Below are 16,847 nucleotides of genomic sequence, written 5' to 3' on the forward strand. Positions count from 1 at the left end.
AGCAGTAAAAACACAAGCCAATAAAAATATTAAATCTAGCAATTTAACAAAATACCCTTGGTGTGTTAAATTTCAATAGTTTGGCTCTGTTTAGTTAATTTCTCTGTGTGCTTAAATTCTAGTAGAATACCCCTTTCTTTTAAAATGGCAGCAATCCAAAATGGCACACGTGGCATATGAATATTTTTGCAGAGTTCCCCTAAGATGCTGCCCCCTCCACTAAAACCCCAAACTATGATTTATTGTCTTCTGAGTTCAAAACCTGGTTCGAGGGTTTGGCACGACAGCTTTTAAAGAAAGCCCTGGTGTCTGCTTGCTATTTTTTGTGATAGCACCTTTAAGCTTGTTCCATGCCAAACCCCTAAACTACCTTTGAACTATGCAACAGAAGCAGGAAACTTAAAAAAAAAAAGTGGAAACACTATTCTGAAAACAAAACTCCACAAAAATCTTCTAGATCACATCTATATTTTTCATAGCCAGAGAAGCTTCTATTATGTAAGTTAGATAAGCACCTTGGAGCAAACTCAAAAGTTTGTATGGTGTAGAAACTGCAGTGTTCAGTATGTGTTTGAAAATTTTATTGGTTTTTCCTTGTTGCAGTATTTACAAGCTACTTCTCCATTTGAAATGCCTCAAGTTGGCAGAGAAGGTCGAAATAACATGTTATACAGTAACATGTTGTTCTATATTGTAACATGTCACAACATGCTGCACTTGTTCCAGGAAGATCACTGAATGGCCACTCTCACTTTCACCTTTTTGCCAAACTCAGTCAGATCTGATTCTCTATTGGGTGGGATGTAGATAAAGTATTTGGCTGTACATGCATCTGTGCTACTCCTGCTTCATAAAACCACATTTGCCACACCTCTGCTGTATGCAGTGCTCTGTGCAGAGTACTTCTAGTATTGAAATACACAGAGTCAGTCAGCAGTCCTGCCCGAGTGAAAAGTTATACTCACAAGAGGAATGTGTGCACATAAAATCAAGGTGAAGGATCTGACTGCATTGGGCCCTGTGGTTTATATATGCCTCTTGCTAGAGATTCCATTTATATGGCTGCTGATACTGAACACATTTTCAAAACTGGCACAGCTGCACAATTCAAATTATTACATATACTGAAGTTATAGAGTAGAAATAGGGGTAAGAGAATAGATTTCATTCCAGCTAAAAATGTGGATATTCACATGCCTTGGCTACTAAGAGGATCAGAAATAATTATCCCACTTTGTAATTCCTCACCAATTTCTAAATATGTTGTTACAGGATTTCTTAATGATTTATTAACTTTCTTTCTGCCAAAAATATGTATACCACTGTAATACATTGGACTGTCTGTTTAGCCTCTTTGAGGGAATGGATATGTTACAAGGGCGAGGAAATTAGTTATGCTGAGAAATTGCAGTATCAAAGGATTCTTGGAATCCCCTCCCCCATGTAGTTCAGACCTCCCTCTGCTGTTTAATTAATATGATAAATGTGTTATGCCTAACCTTGGTTTGTGCAGTGATTTTAAGACAGTCATGATTAGAATGCCTTTTACTACATATACCTGATAGCATGAATAAGGAGCTTAGTCTTTTGATTATTTAAAAACCTGTCCATATGCTTCTCTGGCATCATGCCTGTAAACTAACCTCCCTGATGACTTTTGGTGGAAGCCAGTTGTTGACCTACGCATTCATGATCTACTCCTTTTCCACTGGTTAACAGTTGTCTTTAAGGCATCATGTCCCTTCAGAAGGCTTTATCACAAATTAGGCTATAGTCCACTTAGGCAGATTGTCATCTTCAGATCCACGGTGAAGTACCTTGAGTGTACAGCAAATGAGTGTCCCACCTACCTTCATGGAGGCTGAGATGGTTTGTGAGAACAGTGAGACAGGTGGTGCAGGTCAAGAGGAACTGTAGGGTTTATTCCCCATGCAATTAAAAAAATACTGTCATCCTGAGATATTAAGTATGATAATGAAGTATTTTGCTGTAATTTTGTCTACTGTCCAAGTATACTGCTATGCAAGTACAATGTGTCAGCTCAGCCACAAGCAGTAGCTCTTGGAAATGCATCAGTAACCAAAGGCACCTTGTGTATTAGACCAAATGGTGAAATATGTTGATATTAAGAGTTATATCAGACCGGTGTCTGTTACCTTTCTCCTCTGAAATATGTCCCCATGCACATAATGTATGGAATTACTTGACCTGACCAACATTTTCTTGAATGAAGGGCAGGACATGAAAATATAACTTAAGTTCAAATTCTACATGCTTGAACACAGCTATTTTTCATTCTCTTTGTAGTCTTTTGTCCCTCTTCCAGGTGCAAATATATTTTCATGCAAAGTGTATCTTTTGTTTCACAAATAATTTAGCCCTGTTGTTCTCTGACCGGCTAGTCCAATATGAGCCCCTAGATAACACACATATGAAAAAAAAATCGGTGATTTTTATTCTTGCCAAGATTAAAACATTTTTAAAGCACTGATTCCTAATAATGGAATCTGGATATGGTTTTCATGGTATTGCTTTTACAAATCGTAAACATGCTATGGTCCATTGTGGAGGGTGGGTGAGGGCAAGGGGACTTGCCGGCTGACAATGCTGCTGTTCATGGACGATGCTAAGTCTCTTTTTCTCATGGAAAGTTTTTTTTTCAATGTTTTCTCTCTTATACTTGCTGCAGAATGCAGTGCGTCATAATCTTAGTCTTCACAAGTGTTTTGTGCGAGTAGAAAACGTTAAAGGGGCAGTATGGACAGTGGATGAAATAGAGTTCCAAAAACGAAGGCCACAAAAGATCAGTGGGTATGTCCACCATGTTTGAACTTTTTAGCCTAGCTTGGATCATGCTTACAATTTTAACATAGAGGCTTTGGCTGCTAGATGGTGTTATAGACCAATCCCAGGTAGTTTCACCTTGTTTCAGTCAAGGGGAGACAACAGAAAGCATTTCATCACTACCGTTTGTATGCCCACCGGTCCCCTTTGCCCTTGCTTGCTTGGTGTTTGTTTTGCATCACATGCTAGTAGCTTTTAGGTGGCAATGCATATTAACCCTCACAATCCATTTGCTTATGCTTATTGCATTTTATTTTCTTTTTCCTTTTCCCTGTATTTGATGTCTGTTCTGTTCCCAAATCCCATGTCCCTTTGTTTCCACTTCATCTCGTTTGCTGCTGATCTTATCCCAGGGTGCTATTCGCACCAACCTATCCCTGCATAAGTGCTTTATCAGAGTAGAGGATGAGTTTGGGTCCTTTTGGACTGTTGATGATGAAGAGTTTAAACGTGGCCGTCATATTCAACGAGGCCGTCCTCGAAAATTCTGCCCTGATGAAAACTTTGGCGAGCTTGTTACACAGTAAGAGCTTTTACTTGCTTTGTGTGTGAATGTGTGTGTTTGTGCGTGCTATTTTTCCCCAGTTTTTGTTTTCTGTTGCTTTTGCTTTGCATGATTTATCCATCTCATGTAGACCTGCATTTCACAAAATAGTAGCATTGCCTTTCCTGCCAAAAATAGATAAATCTCCTCCTCATGGTTGTACATGCACTGCTTCTTGCAAATGCATACGCTAACATCTTCTGACATGTTTATGGTGGTATTTTCTTAAAATGCAGGAATACTTATGTGTAACTACCCTACTGCTATTAGGTAATGTTGGATAATCAGTTAGCAAGACAGTGTTAGACTGATTTCATGCTGATAATTTTAGTTGCTCTTGTTCCCCTCTATACTCTCAATACAATTTCTGTTACTGCAATTAACAAATTAAAATAGTCAAACATCTGAAATCAATGCTTAAAGACAATTGCAGCAATATCCCTAAAAGATTCATAGTTTAAAGATTCTTTTAAAAATTATTGTTGACTATCTCAAACACCGTACCTCTTTGCCAAGACTCAAAAATGCAAGTTGAAAGTCCTAATTTCAATCAATGAGGAAATGGCCTTATTTTTGCTAAATTCAGAACTTTATAGCCATTGCTCTTGACTGAAACATCCCAAAATTATACAAAGTAGTATTTTTGATCCATGCTATTGATTTTGGACAACTTTTCCCAAACTGGCATGTGCCTAGTGTGTCATGCTGGGCATCATAGTCCAAAGCAACTGGGGAGTGCCAGGTTGGAAAAGACTGATTGAGGGCAAGCATATTCTCAGAAGTTGTCTTCAGGTGCAGTCCATCAGCTGCTGCTACTGAACATCTCTTTCTTCAATTAGTAAGGTTTCTTTCAGCAGGGATGGAAGATTTTCAGCAGTAGTAGCTTATGGCCAGAAGATCAGGGCTTGTAATCCTTCAATATACCTAGTAAGACATAAGCTCCATTAGGCATAATGGAACTGACTTCTGAGTGAAAACTCACATAGAATGCTATTACTAAGTTCCCATTGAAATTAATGTGACAAGTCAGTTAGCTTCCCTTATTTCAGTGGAACCCTAATCAACAATGTTTGGATTCAAACCTTTCTGGGTTTGTAGAACATCTGTTTTTCTAGGTGCCTCACAAATAATAAATGTTGTTGTCAGAAAAGTATAAACTTTTAGGGCATAATCCTGTACATGCTTAGACAGAAAACTTCTTCAGCTACCAGCATTCCCCAGCCGGCATGAGAATCACCTTATCCTTGCTACCCAAAAACAGGGTCTGTGTTTAATAAATTGTAAAGAAATTGGGAAAGCAGAAGCCCAAGTAACCAAATAATTCTGTTTTGCAAACACTCATTTGGATTTGGAAAAATCCACCCTTCTACTTTGGAATGTTTACCTTGGAAACTGCTCCACTGGACAGTTAATTCCAAGATTTGTGTGTTGGAGCACACCACACACCACAGGAGAAATAAATTTATTAAATAACTAAAGCATGTGAAAAGCAAATCCAGCAAACTCTAGTTAACTACTTGTTCATTAGTCACTAGGCATTCTCCTAGTGTCCCATCTATGGTGATCATTCAGATTAGAGTGGGCAGAAGATAGATCTCCCAGTATTTCATGCTTCCACTCCCAGGCTCCCTCTGCCAACATTGTTAATGGTCAGGAATGCTGGGAGCTGAAGTTCAGAACATCTGGAAATCTAATTTATGCTCACCTCTGATTCAAGGGAGTGTGCTGTGCACGTGTGTCCTCCTTTATGGAATCCTGCGGGCAGCTAGTTGTCCACTGTGTGAACGAAATGCTGGAGTAGATAGATCCTTGGTCTGCTCCATCATGGCTCTTAGGTTTTTGAAGGATCCAATCCCACATGGTTGACTTAAATATTTTAACAAACATGCAGGAGCTGCACAAGGTAAGTGACTTAGAGGTCAACTAAAGGGTACCTAAAATTCCGAGACCAAAGGTTAGGCGCTTGTTAGAGCTGCAGTATGCTGTTCCAATTCAGTGACAGTAAGGACAGTCAAAGAAGCTATGCAATAAGTAGATGAGGGGAGAGGGAGATGATGTTTATTATACGTTTTTCATGTGCAAGAAAACCTGAGCTCCTTAAAGCAGAAGAGATGGCTGCATTTAACTTATATCTTTCTCATATGTTCTTCCTTGCGCAGAAACCCTTCACTTATTAAAAACATGCAGACCAGCCACACCTACTGCTCACCTCTGAGTGCTGCTTTACAGGTAAGATTAATGAGTGTGGCAAATATGCCACATAGACGTGTGTGCCTTCCCTACTCGTTTCAAAATATATTAGCCTTGCTCTAATTAGATATTAAATTTTAATTCCGTTAAACTTTTTTCTTAAGTGCATAAAGCATCATGGTCCCTGGAGGCAAACACATATCAGGCTGTTTCAGCATTAGCTAGATGCTTAGCATTTTGAATATTGTGGCAAAAAAATTAAAAGTTCACTTATTAATATTTATCAGCAGTATCATAATTTCCATCCTCTTATTTCAGAATTTCACTTGAGGCAAAAATACCACAAGTGTAATTACTCTAGCACAGCTATTAATGTGCTGAATGATAGGATACTATGTCACATGACCTTCTATTGTTCATGGCTTTAAAGGGAAAGCAGATCTCCCCTACACACACATTTCTTTTTTCCTTTTAAGGGTCTTTCAGATGCATGTTTTTCTGTTTTAAATTGCTAAAGCTTACATCACAGTGAACAGAAAAGTCAGTTTAGTGTTCTGAGAAAAGAATTTTTCTTACTTACACATATTTATATGTTATATGAAGTAGGTAAGCATGTATATGTGTATGTATATAGGCCTGTAGGTTTATAAGCATATAAATGATAAAACAATTTAGTTCTATTCCAATTGACTAATTTCTCTCATATGTTTCGTATAGAATTTGATGTAACTACTAAATTTATCTCCAGTTACCAGTGTTAGGAAACATGTTTCTATGCTTCTCCTATGCCATTTCTCAACCACTCTGAAGGGCTTCAGTTTTGTCACATGAAGAGCACGCACAAACCTGTTTTGTATGCAAAATCAATAGTTTAACCCTTGAATGCTGCTTCTCGTATGCTTTGCATCTAGTTTCACAAATATTCTAGAAATGCACCATTCATGGGTTACTTGATATGATGGCTGAAATTAGATCTCTGGATTGTTGAGAGACAAATTATTGCTGTTTTGTTACATTTATAAACACTGCATTAGCCCCTAGGGCTCTCTGGGCAGTGTTTGGACAGCACATGAAACAACCCACGAATATTCACCATTCCTGGACTGCTGCTAAAAGCAGATGCAAAGCAAAAGCTGCAAGCACATGGGAGGCACCCTGTTCACTCATTCCGACATGTCTCTCCCAGCTATGACTTTTATAGAAACTATAGTTATTAGATGTGAACCAGGCCAGACAGAACACAATACATAGGAGAACTTCCATCAATTACAACTCTGGATTGTGCACATATGCGTGTGTACACACACTGTCTCATGTTCCCTGAGTGTAATAGTAATTTTTTAAGATACTTTAAGTGTTAATTGTATGCAGTGCCTGTACACCCCATTGAAATATCTATATTTTACTTATATGTGTTTTTTATTGTGTAATACAAAAACAAACTGCCAAAGAAAAGGAAGGAGAACTATTTGAATAGTATTTTTTAAAAGAAAAAAGATCCCTACCTCTGGTTGCATGCATATATATAATATCCCTATTATTAGTAGGTAACAGAACATGCTAGCATTATTAAAATAATTATGCATATATAGAGACAAAGGTACCCCAGATAGCCTTATTTTTATCCATTTGTAGATTACTCTTAAAAGCCACCTGTTCAAAAATGGAGTTTTATTAAATCTTCAACTGATTATGTTATCATAGGTGGACATTTTTCTTTCCAATGTTGTAATAGTAGTCAAAAGAACATGTGTGTCCTTAAATATTAACGAACTTTCCATCACAAATTTAACCAAAATATTACCTCCTTCCAAAGGTAGCTGCCATTAGGCATTACAAATGCATATGGCAGAGAAGCATTAGCAGCATTACACCTCCTACAATTAGTTGATTATTAAAGAGAGATTGTGACATCCAGTATATTCAAAGCATCCATAACTCCTTGTGAAATAGATAATAATGAAGCACTCCATTGGCTGGGCAGTATTCTTGCTTGTGATGATATGTATCATATTTATTCACCAATATTAGGTATTTATAAATTGTAGGTTTATATAGTTTTTCGGCCATAGTCAATACTTCTAATAACACAGGAGGCTCTGAAGCTGTAAAAGCCTCAGGACCAAACCTAGATTTTAACAAATGTTTCTGTTACATGTATTGCCATGCAGTTGTAGCCGACAATTTATATTCAGTCAGCAAAGCAGAGAATGGTTTAAAAAAATCATCAGGACCAACAAGTTGATCCAAAGTAAAAATGATTCTCTCTGACCAGGTCCTTCAAAGCAACATTTTCTTATCAATGTTAAAATCCAGATTTCCCCATGAAACTTATTGTGCATTTGAAATTATGCCATGTGAAAATAGACTGTCACTGACATGAAAGTATATGCCACAATTCTCTAGCTGACACAGCTGGGGGTGGGTGGGCATTATCTCCTTTCGTATGGTGCAGTGCACCTGGAAAAGGGATCCAAAAATGAAGGTGCCAGAACCAGACCTGGGCGTAGAATAAGTAGAAAATACCAAAATCTAGTATTATTTTCATGTGAAAGCTGGGTCAAAGATGGCAGCCTAAATTAATTGTTTATAGCATCATATTTCAGAAAGGTTTACTGGAGTTTCAGTTCTACTTTTAAAGCAAGGAACATTGATTAAGAAGGAAGGAGTAGCCTACATTACCTATAAAAAATTCAGTTGATGTGTAACTTCTGAAAAGCACATGAAAGCCTGTGTAAATGAAGCAACTGTAAATACCATTCATTAGGATCCTATTTTCCCTTGAGTATTGTGAAATTTGGTTTTTAAAGACATGCTCCGTCTGTGGAATAGTATTAAGGTTAGAAGCACATTTTGCATTCACGAAGCTGAAAGGCAACAATGAAGTGATCCAACAATCCTTTAGCTTTTGTTAGGTATGCGACTAATTTCAATTAATATGCTTATCATATGGAACAGTTCATGTTTTAGCTCTAAAGCATGTGTTGTTGTCAGCATCTCCCCTCACCACATGTATATATGTTTCTTTTGTTACCATCGGTTCTTTTAAAAAAGTACCTGCACACAGGTACAAATCACATTCAGTATACTGAGTGAAGTCAAGTAAGAATCTAGATGGGCTGGGCATTCTACACAATAAAGACTATAAATATGTAATTATATATTGTGCTAATTAAATCTTAGGAGAAGCAAAATGCACAAGTTTATTCTCTTTGCCCAGTCATCACTGCCTTTTGGAGCAAAAGTGAGAAAACTGAGCAAAATATATAAAATGGTCTTAATTTGAAGCAGTGTTCAGCTCTGAAATATATAAATAATCAATCAATAGCAACAACAGTGCTTATGAACATATGCAGAATTACTTTGGTTTCATAGCTGACCCCAGCTTTCAACCCCCCGCCCCCCAGGTATCCTGGTTTAGACTTTGTGAGTTGTAAGCCATCTTCATCTTTATTTTGCAATTAACTACAATAATTTCAAACAAACATAAATTGGAATCCCTTCACTACTGTTCAAAAAACAAACAAAAACTATTGTTTAAAACTACAAATAAAAAATAGGAAACCACTGCTTGTTAGCCATGTTAGGAAATCATAGTTCATTAGCTGGCGTGTCTACATTTTGCTGAATGTGATCATATCCATTAGAACCCATTTTGGCTTCTCTATTTAAAGGACTACTAGAAAAAAATTAAGCATGCAGCTTGATTTGTTTCATTGCTAGATTTACATAGCAACAATGATAGTACATGGCAACTATTTCTACAGCTGCCATCAGCCATTCTGTTCCTGTGTCATCCAAGGCATCTCTCAGTTTGATGAGATATCCTCAGATTCCCTCTATTTTTTGCCTACAGTGACTACCTTCTATACTAGTTATCAAAAAGCACAGTATCAGTGTTTGCAATCCTTTGTCTTTTAGCAGCCAACAGTTCTACTTGTGATTACTTCTCTGAGGTTAGAGAGGGGTGAAACAACCGTCAGATGTAGTGATACGCTCAACCTTGTACAACACAAAGTGAAGCAATGAGAATGAATGAAGAGCTCCAACAGGCCCTTTCTTCTTTACTTAACTCTGTGCTGCCCATGTTCCATTTAGCCTCCCTTTTTGAAGCACAATTTTTTTTGCCACAACTTACAGTTGTAACACAGTTGTCATTTTCAAATGCTTGTAATCTTATGGGTTTCTTAATGCTCTAAACTGAAATTGCACCAGGTGTAAAACATTACCATGTTTTCCTCTCCAAAGATTGTTCTGTCGAAATGCCTCAGTCCAGCATCTCATGCACATGCTAAGGAGAAATGTAACACCTGTAAGAAGCAAGTTCCCTTACTTTTTCAGCCAAGTAATTAATCTGGGTTTTCAACTTGAGCTATTTAGCAAGCAATTGGGGTGTTTGCTGAGAAGCTTCTGAAAGAGAAACTCTTAGGGGAAGAAACCTAGTGTGCAGCATGTCTCTTGGAATCAGAGTGCTGGAGGTTGAAAAAACAGGATTTCTACATTAATATTACTGATTTGCATCTCAGAATGTTGCCGTATGAGGATCCCCTGTTGCTATCTATCTTGCCGCTTCTGTATAGAATTTGTCCATTTGCCCACCTGTGGTTTTGGAGGGAAAAAATAGCAGGTGCTTTTCCCTTTCTGGCTCTTCCTAAATAAATTACTTTACTGCAATTACAAGTTATCTCTGTGGTGGGAAGTGCGTGACTCATTATTTCACAAACTGCAGGAAGCGCGAATCATATGTTCCCCACTTCATCAAAATTATTTTTCTGCATCTGGAATAAAAAAAGATTAATATAATCCTCTTCGTTAGAGTAGTTTTTTGATTGCATTGGATAGAGATAGGGACTGTGCTTCAGGGAGGGCAGCTAGATAAAGTGTAAAGGCAGGGTATGGCTCTTCAACGCCCCCAGTGATGGTTGTTTTGAATCTATATCCACAGGTCACACTGCAGTAAGTGAGGACTCAAACTAACACCATGTTTAATATTGTTAAAGATGGGAAACTAAATTGCAATTTTTTTCCCCTGCAGAAATTTTGCAGCACTCATCCACATGGTGGTTAGCTGCTGGTAGTGTGCTCTTTATTTAATCAGAAGACCAACTATTTATTCAGATAGGAACTAAAAGCTGTGTTCTTTTGAAGGAAAATATTAGACATCCATTGTCCTATATCAGGCTAAGTTTGAGAAGGCATTGTCTCAGTGTATGTTCCCTTCTCTTATTTCTAATGATTGCTTTAACGGTTTTGTTCTACAGATTGGAAGCTAGAGGCTTTCTTTGGCCCTTTCTGGATGACTTAGTTTTTGCACTGGAAATGTATAGAGGATGTCCTTTTACAGGGAAGTCTTGGTTTCCCATACCTCAGCTGCTCAGAAATGTAGCAGTACGTATGTTGCCATTCAAGTGTTTCAAACACCTGTGAGCTAATGCCTATGATGCAACTTATTCTTCACAGCCAAACTATATTTAAAATACTTCTAAAACTTTTACATACAGCCTAAAATAAATTAAAATATATTTATTTTATAATAGCACCCCCTACATTCATGTAGCCCTTTAAATCCCACGGAAGTTATGGAAGAACAGCTTCTTATAGAACCTTGCTTTCTGTTCAGCTTTGTTATGTTTGTTTCTTTCATATGTGTACACACATGGACATTGCAGTACTGTATGGATGCAAAAGCTGCTTCTACTGTTTCAGCAGGCAAGCTTGTCAAGTTGCTCTGGCACAAGTCATAAACACAAACTGCTCTGTCTCTGTCCAGGGAGTGTGCTCCAGCAGATAGCCTGTGTGGGCTCAGAACCAGTAGGCCTTTGTCCGTTTTCAAGCTCAACTGGGTGGTCTTGCACTAGACACTTGCTTTCAGTTTTAGTTCCTTGAAACTGTTAAGTAGGAATAAAATTGCCTTGCCTTGCATTGCCCGATTGTCATAAGGATTGTAAAGAACCTGGCACAATAAATGTGCTGTACAAAGAAAAAGCAAGCAGTTCATCTCAGTTATGCAAGTGCAAAAAAGTGATTTATCAATTCATTCCCTTTCTGCAAAGGACACTCACTTAGGTCAAACTCTGGCATTATTTTCCATGTGATTATCACCTGGTGAATATCTCATTTGAATGTGCTGGTATTTACCATTTAACAGAGAATTTCCACACTAGAATGTTATTCTTATGTTGTGAAAGATGAATATGAGGGTATTTAATTATATTCTGTACAGCTCAAAACTGGTACAGTTAAATCACTTTGCAGCAACTTTATTATATTTGATAAGTAACGTGAGAACAAAGCAGGCAACAAAGGAAGGATTCTACCAAGCACTGCTGTTCTTTTCCAATTCATTGTCCCATCAAACTGAATGAAAATTATGTCAAAGCAGATTTCACCAGTGAAAATATGAGAATGGAAAATGGATGTTACCTACAATATTTTTCTCTTGCCATGTAATTCAGTTTTCATAAATGGAGTACAAAAGAAGTGATAAGAGGACATTCCAGTCCAGTTCCTGGCACTAAACCAAGCCTTTCTAATCATAGAATTAGAAGGGACCCCAAAGATTATCTAGTCCAGCTGCCTCTTCAGTTCAGGTTCTGTACTGCAGAGTACATGTCCAGGGAAGGAGGAAGCACCATGTCCTAGGGTGATCTGTTCTGTTGCTGAACAGTTCTCACTAATGTTTAACTGAAATCTGCACTTCTACATTTTCTAACCATTGTTTCTAATCCTGTCCTCTACAGCAAGAAAGAAAATACTGTTCCATCTGCCATTCAGATATTTGAAGACTTTATCATGTCTGCTCTTTTCTGTTTTTTCAGGCTAAACATACAAGCTCTTTCCATCACTCCTCATAGACTTTGGTTTCTAGAATCCTCACCATCCGGAGTGCTCTCCTCTGGATATGCTCCAACTAATCATTGCTTCCTTAAAATGGGGCACTCAGAACAGGATAGAGTCCTTGAAATAGTGGAACTATTACATCGTGAGATTTTGATGCTAGGCTTCTGTTAATGTAGCCCAAGATTGCATTAGCTTTCATAGCTGTTTCATTGCATTGCTGACTCAAACTCAGCTTGTGATCCAGTAAAACATCTAAGTCTGCAGACAGGCCCACTCTCCTATTTGATTTTTTATTTGATTTTTTTTTTCTTTTATGCTTAAATTCCAAACTTGACTTTTATCTTTGTTGAATCCCATCTTGTTAGATTTGGCCCAGTTTTCTAGTCTGCCTAGATCCTTTTGAGCCTTTCTCAATTTTTCTGTGGTGATGGGTATCCATCCCGACCTTCAAAAGCAATCCCTCTGTGCAGTAAGCAATTTCTAAGACAAAGCCCTGTAATATTCCATTTGAGAACTCCTTCCAGGAAGATGATGAGTACAATTAGTAATTCTTGAGTACAATCATTTAACCAGCTCTACTACACCTAACCACAGCATTGTACATTCTCCACTTTACCAGGTAGTCAACAAGAATATTAACTCACATAGTAGATCTCATCCAGGGTTGTCAGCCCTGCACACCACTATGCAATATTGACAGGGGAGTTGTATCACAGGTCAGCAGCTCTGTGCATGCATGTGAAGATGTACAAAGGTTCATAGTGTGCCATGAATGGAGAACTGTAGTGAACAAAATCCCTCGCCAGAGTTACCTGAATAATATGTGGACCGGTCTGGCCCAAACAAGCATAATATGACTCAGGGCTTTTAAGACACACATCAAAATCAAGTTCAAAATAAGAAGGTCCAAAGTCTGAGGCTTAAAGTGTTTAAGGCATAAAGATGATGATGATGATGATGATGATGATGATGATTTTGGCTTTCTGATTTAAGTAAGCAGCCCATAGCTCAGTGGCATCTCCTGGGTAGCTGAGTTGTTAAAACCCTTTGTCTGGGGCTTGGAGTACAGCTCTCAGAGTAAAATGTGTACTGGGATGTACAGTACTCTGAGGGCAGCTTCTTTAGTCATATAAGCAAGTTAGCCAACTTTATACTAATGATTACATCTAGACAGTCTAGAAATGTGTCTTTCTGGCCACAAATATGTTAGCACCAAGGTTTCCCTGGCCATTTGTATCAAAATAAGCAGGCAACAAATAGAACAATTGCACAGATTGTGAGCAGGGGGGATTCTTCCTTACCCCAGCTACCAAGTGTTGTTTGTGCAGCAATATTGGACATTTGCACTCTGAGTCCAGAACAGCGGTCAGTGAATAAGCAAAGTTCACATTCAGCCAGCTTGTCTGCATATCAGCTTGATGATGTTCTCATGCCCTTTATGGTAGTCATTTGAAATCTCTGTTCAATTAGCATGTACAGGAAAATTGTATATTTTCCAAAGTTGTACAGCCTTCCCCCATGTGTGAAATTGTACACATTTGGTGCAGTGGCAAACTGCTTGTTCAATTAATATTTGTGTATTTTTCAAATGCTAGTACATGCTTGAAAGCTGCAATGATTTTTGAGAAAATACTCTTCTGCTCATATGTTCAGGGTTTTAGAGGGGTCTTGTTTGACTGCTTTGTGGGCAAAGATGAGATTCTCAAACATTTCTGGTCTGGAATGCACCTTTCTTTCTTAGGGTTATTTCCAAAATGATGTGAAAATCCTTCAGCTGAAGTGGTGAGACACTGCATACTAATGGCTTATCACATGAGTAGTGTCACCATGGGGAACATTTCAAAGCTGCTTCCATGTGACAGCCATTTCATGGGCACTGGCCCTTAGAAGCCACCTTTTAAATCATTAAATTATTGTTGTATTATCCAGTCCTGATTTTGAACCCTTTAGTTCACTTATGCCCAGATGTTGGCTGATCATCATATGGCAAGTTTTTACACCTGCTACTGGGATCAGTTTTCATGAAGTCCTCCTTTGGTGGCATTATACTAGCATCTGTACCTTGTTCACTCATTCTTCATCCCAGGGCTCCTTTGCTTAGGTCTTAAAACATTGTTTGCTTACTCTCTAAGCAAATAATCATTGTGTATAAATATCCAAATAGATGAAGATGTCTGTGCCATGAGAGGAAGATCAGGGACGCATGCTGGCTCTGGGACTCTGTTGACTTCCAGTATAATATTGCAGTAAAAGGCCTAAATTAACATTATGTTCAATACATAGTTTTATGTCTTCATAGTGTGGTTTGAGCAGGATCAGAACTGCTCTTTGGGAAGAAGATTTTCTAAAGAAAAATTCCTCCCTCCAGACGGATAGATAAAGTATTTGATATAACAGGTAGTTTGGCTCTAAGTTATCATTTCAATTGTTATTTATGTGAAATTGCCTTTGCTAGTACAGGTGAAGTTACTGTTATATAAAAAACAGAGTTAGGTGAACTCTTAGCTCTATACTTCACTGCCATGAAACTGCTAATACAGACATTTTATCCAATGTAGTGAAAGAAAACATGATGCAAACAATCCACCTTGGAACTGCTCTGTGCCACCTGCATGAGCATGTGTTGCTATGGTTTCCCATGTCTTGTTCTTTGACTTGACAGGCTTCAATGGCTGAGAATAGTATACCTCTGTACACTACTGCTTCCATGGGAAATCCCACTCTGGGCAGTTTAGCCAATGCTTTGCGGGAAGATCTTAATGGTGCAATGGAGCATGCGAACAGTAACGGGAGTGACAGCAGTCCAGGACGTTCCCCTATGCAAGCAATGTAAGTAAAAAAGGAATGTTCCTATTGGTTTGCATTTTGCATTTATCTGTCCTTCCCTGTCCCACAGCTAAAATAAAACTTTAAACTTTGGAACTGTGCATGTTCCTTTTGAAGCAAAAAAATCACTTAGCACTGAAACAACAGCATAATAATTTGCTCAACCAGGTCTGACAACTCCATACAGCTACAAACTTATTTTCTTAATTGCTGATATTTTATAAAGTACAAATAGTATTATATAAATGCATTGATTTGCTTTTTAATTCATTATACCCTTTTTGGTCATTTATCCGTATCTATCAAGTTCTATGAGCTAAAATGGAATTTCATTACTTATAATGTACTTTTGCATACAAGAGTAATGATTGAGAAAGTTACGTCCAACAAGTTCAAAAGGTGATTAGAAAAAATCATGAAGGCTAAGGCTGTCAGTGGCTGCTACTCATCACGGATATCTATTATCTCCAGAATCAGAGGTAGTATGCCTCTGAAAACCAGTCACTGGAGAATAGAAACAGGAGGATAGTAGTATGCTCCTGCTCTGTTTGCTGGCAGTCCATAGGCACCTGGCAGGCCACTATGGGATGAAAATATTGGATTGGATTGGGCTTTGGTCTGATCCAAAATGACTCATCTTATATTCTAAAGATGCTGGGGTCAGACCATAGAAGACCTCATGATATGTTTTCAATTTCTCACCTGTGAGTAAGCCATTTTTGCTCCTGATCCCATTCCATCAGATCCACATGCAGTTTTTTTCCCTGATTCGCGATTCAGATCCAGAACTTGCACATCCCAACTCTGTCAATAACCGGTGAGCTTCTCTCTCTCTCTCTCTCTCTCTCTCTCTCTCTCTCTCTCTCTCTCTCTCTCTCTCTCTCTCTCTCCTCTAACTATAGCCCAAGCCTGGGGTCCCCCCCCCCCCATTGGCACACTTCTTTGCACCAGTCACACCTGTTTTTCTAGGATTTAAGAATTGGTTGTTCAACCCCTAACCAAACCTCAATGCTTGACTTTGCATGACACAAAATGTTGCCACATACCTCCCACCACTGCTTGCATATTCAAAATAGTGTCCAGCCCAAGTCCCAGAACCCTCTGGGTTAATTACTCCATCATGGCTTATCATACCATGCAAACTGGCTCATTTTGTTGCAAGATCCAAAAATTATATCATGGTTAACTGGCATTTCAAAGAAAACTCTTCCCTCCAATTTGAGGGGAACTGTGTATGACTGTTGCTATCTGCACCTTAAAATGTTACCATGAAATTATTAGTCCTGTTGCCAAAAGATCACATAATCAATTAATGAAATGGATAGAAGAATTAATTTGTAGCCCTTCTACTTCAAAGTAATATGGATAAGGCATTGACAAAAGTAGGTCTAAATCAAAAGGTAGGAAAACATTAACCTAATGCCACCCTAATAATTAGTTGTGAAGGTAATTAGCATTTAATGGTTTTAAAAAGTTTCCCACCTGCATAATATGTTGGGCAGGGGGTAGAGGAGAAAAGAAATCTAAGGATCTTAGTACTTTGATATTTCAGCTTTTCAAATCAGTGCACATTCTGCTTTGAAAAATAAACTTTAAAGATGGC

General features: G+C 38.2%; 1 protein-coding gene across 17 annotated transcripts in view; it reads left to right on the top strand.

Moving 5' to 3' along the window:
- FOXP1 (forkhead box P1) overlaps window positions 1–16,847 on the top strand; it is a 664,276-nt gene that overhangs the window by 635,534 nt on the left and 11,895 nt on the right. For all 17 annotated transcript variants that reach the window (XM_044451999.1, XM_044452001.1, XM_044451998.1 and 14 more), the window contains 3 exons: window positions 2,690–2,811; window positions 5,548–5,617; window positions 15,081–15,247. In XM_044451999.1, the coding sequence (XP_044307934.1) occupies window positions 2,690–2,811; window positions 5,548–5,617; window positions 15,081–15,247 (359 nt within the window). The remainder of the gene's footprint in view (window positions 1–2,689; window positions 2,812–5,547; window positions 5,618–15,080; window positions 15,248–16,847) is intronic.

Source organism: Varanus komodoensis, unplaced genomic scaffold (genome assembly GCF_004798865.1).
Source record: "Varanus komodoensis strain SLA01 unplaced genomic scaffold, ASM479886v1 scaffold6_4, whole genome shotgun sequence".
Classification (NCBI taxonomy): Eukaryota; Metazoa; Chordata; class Lepidosauria; order Squamata; family Varanidae; genus Varanus; species Varanus komodoensis.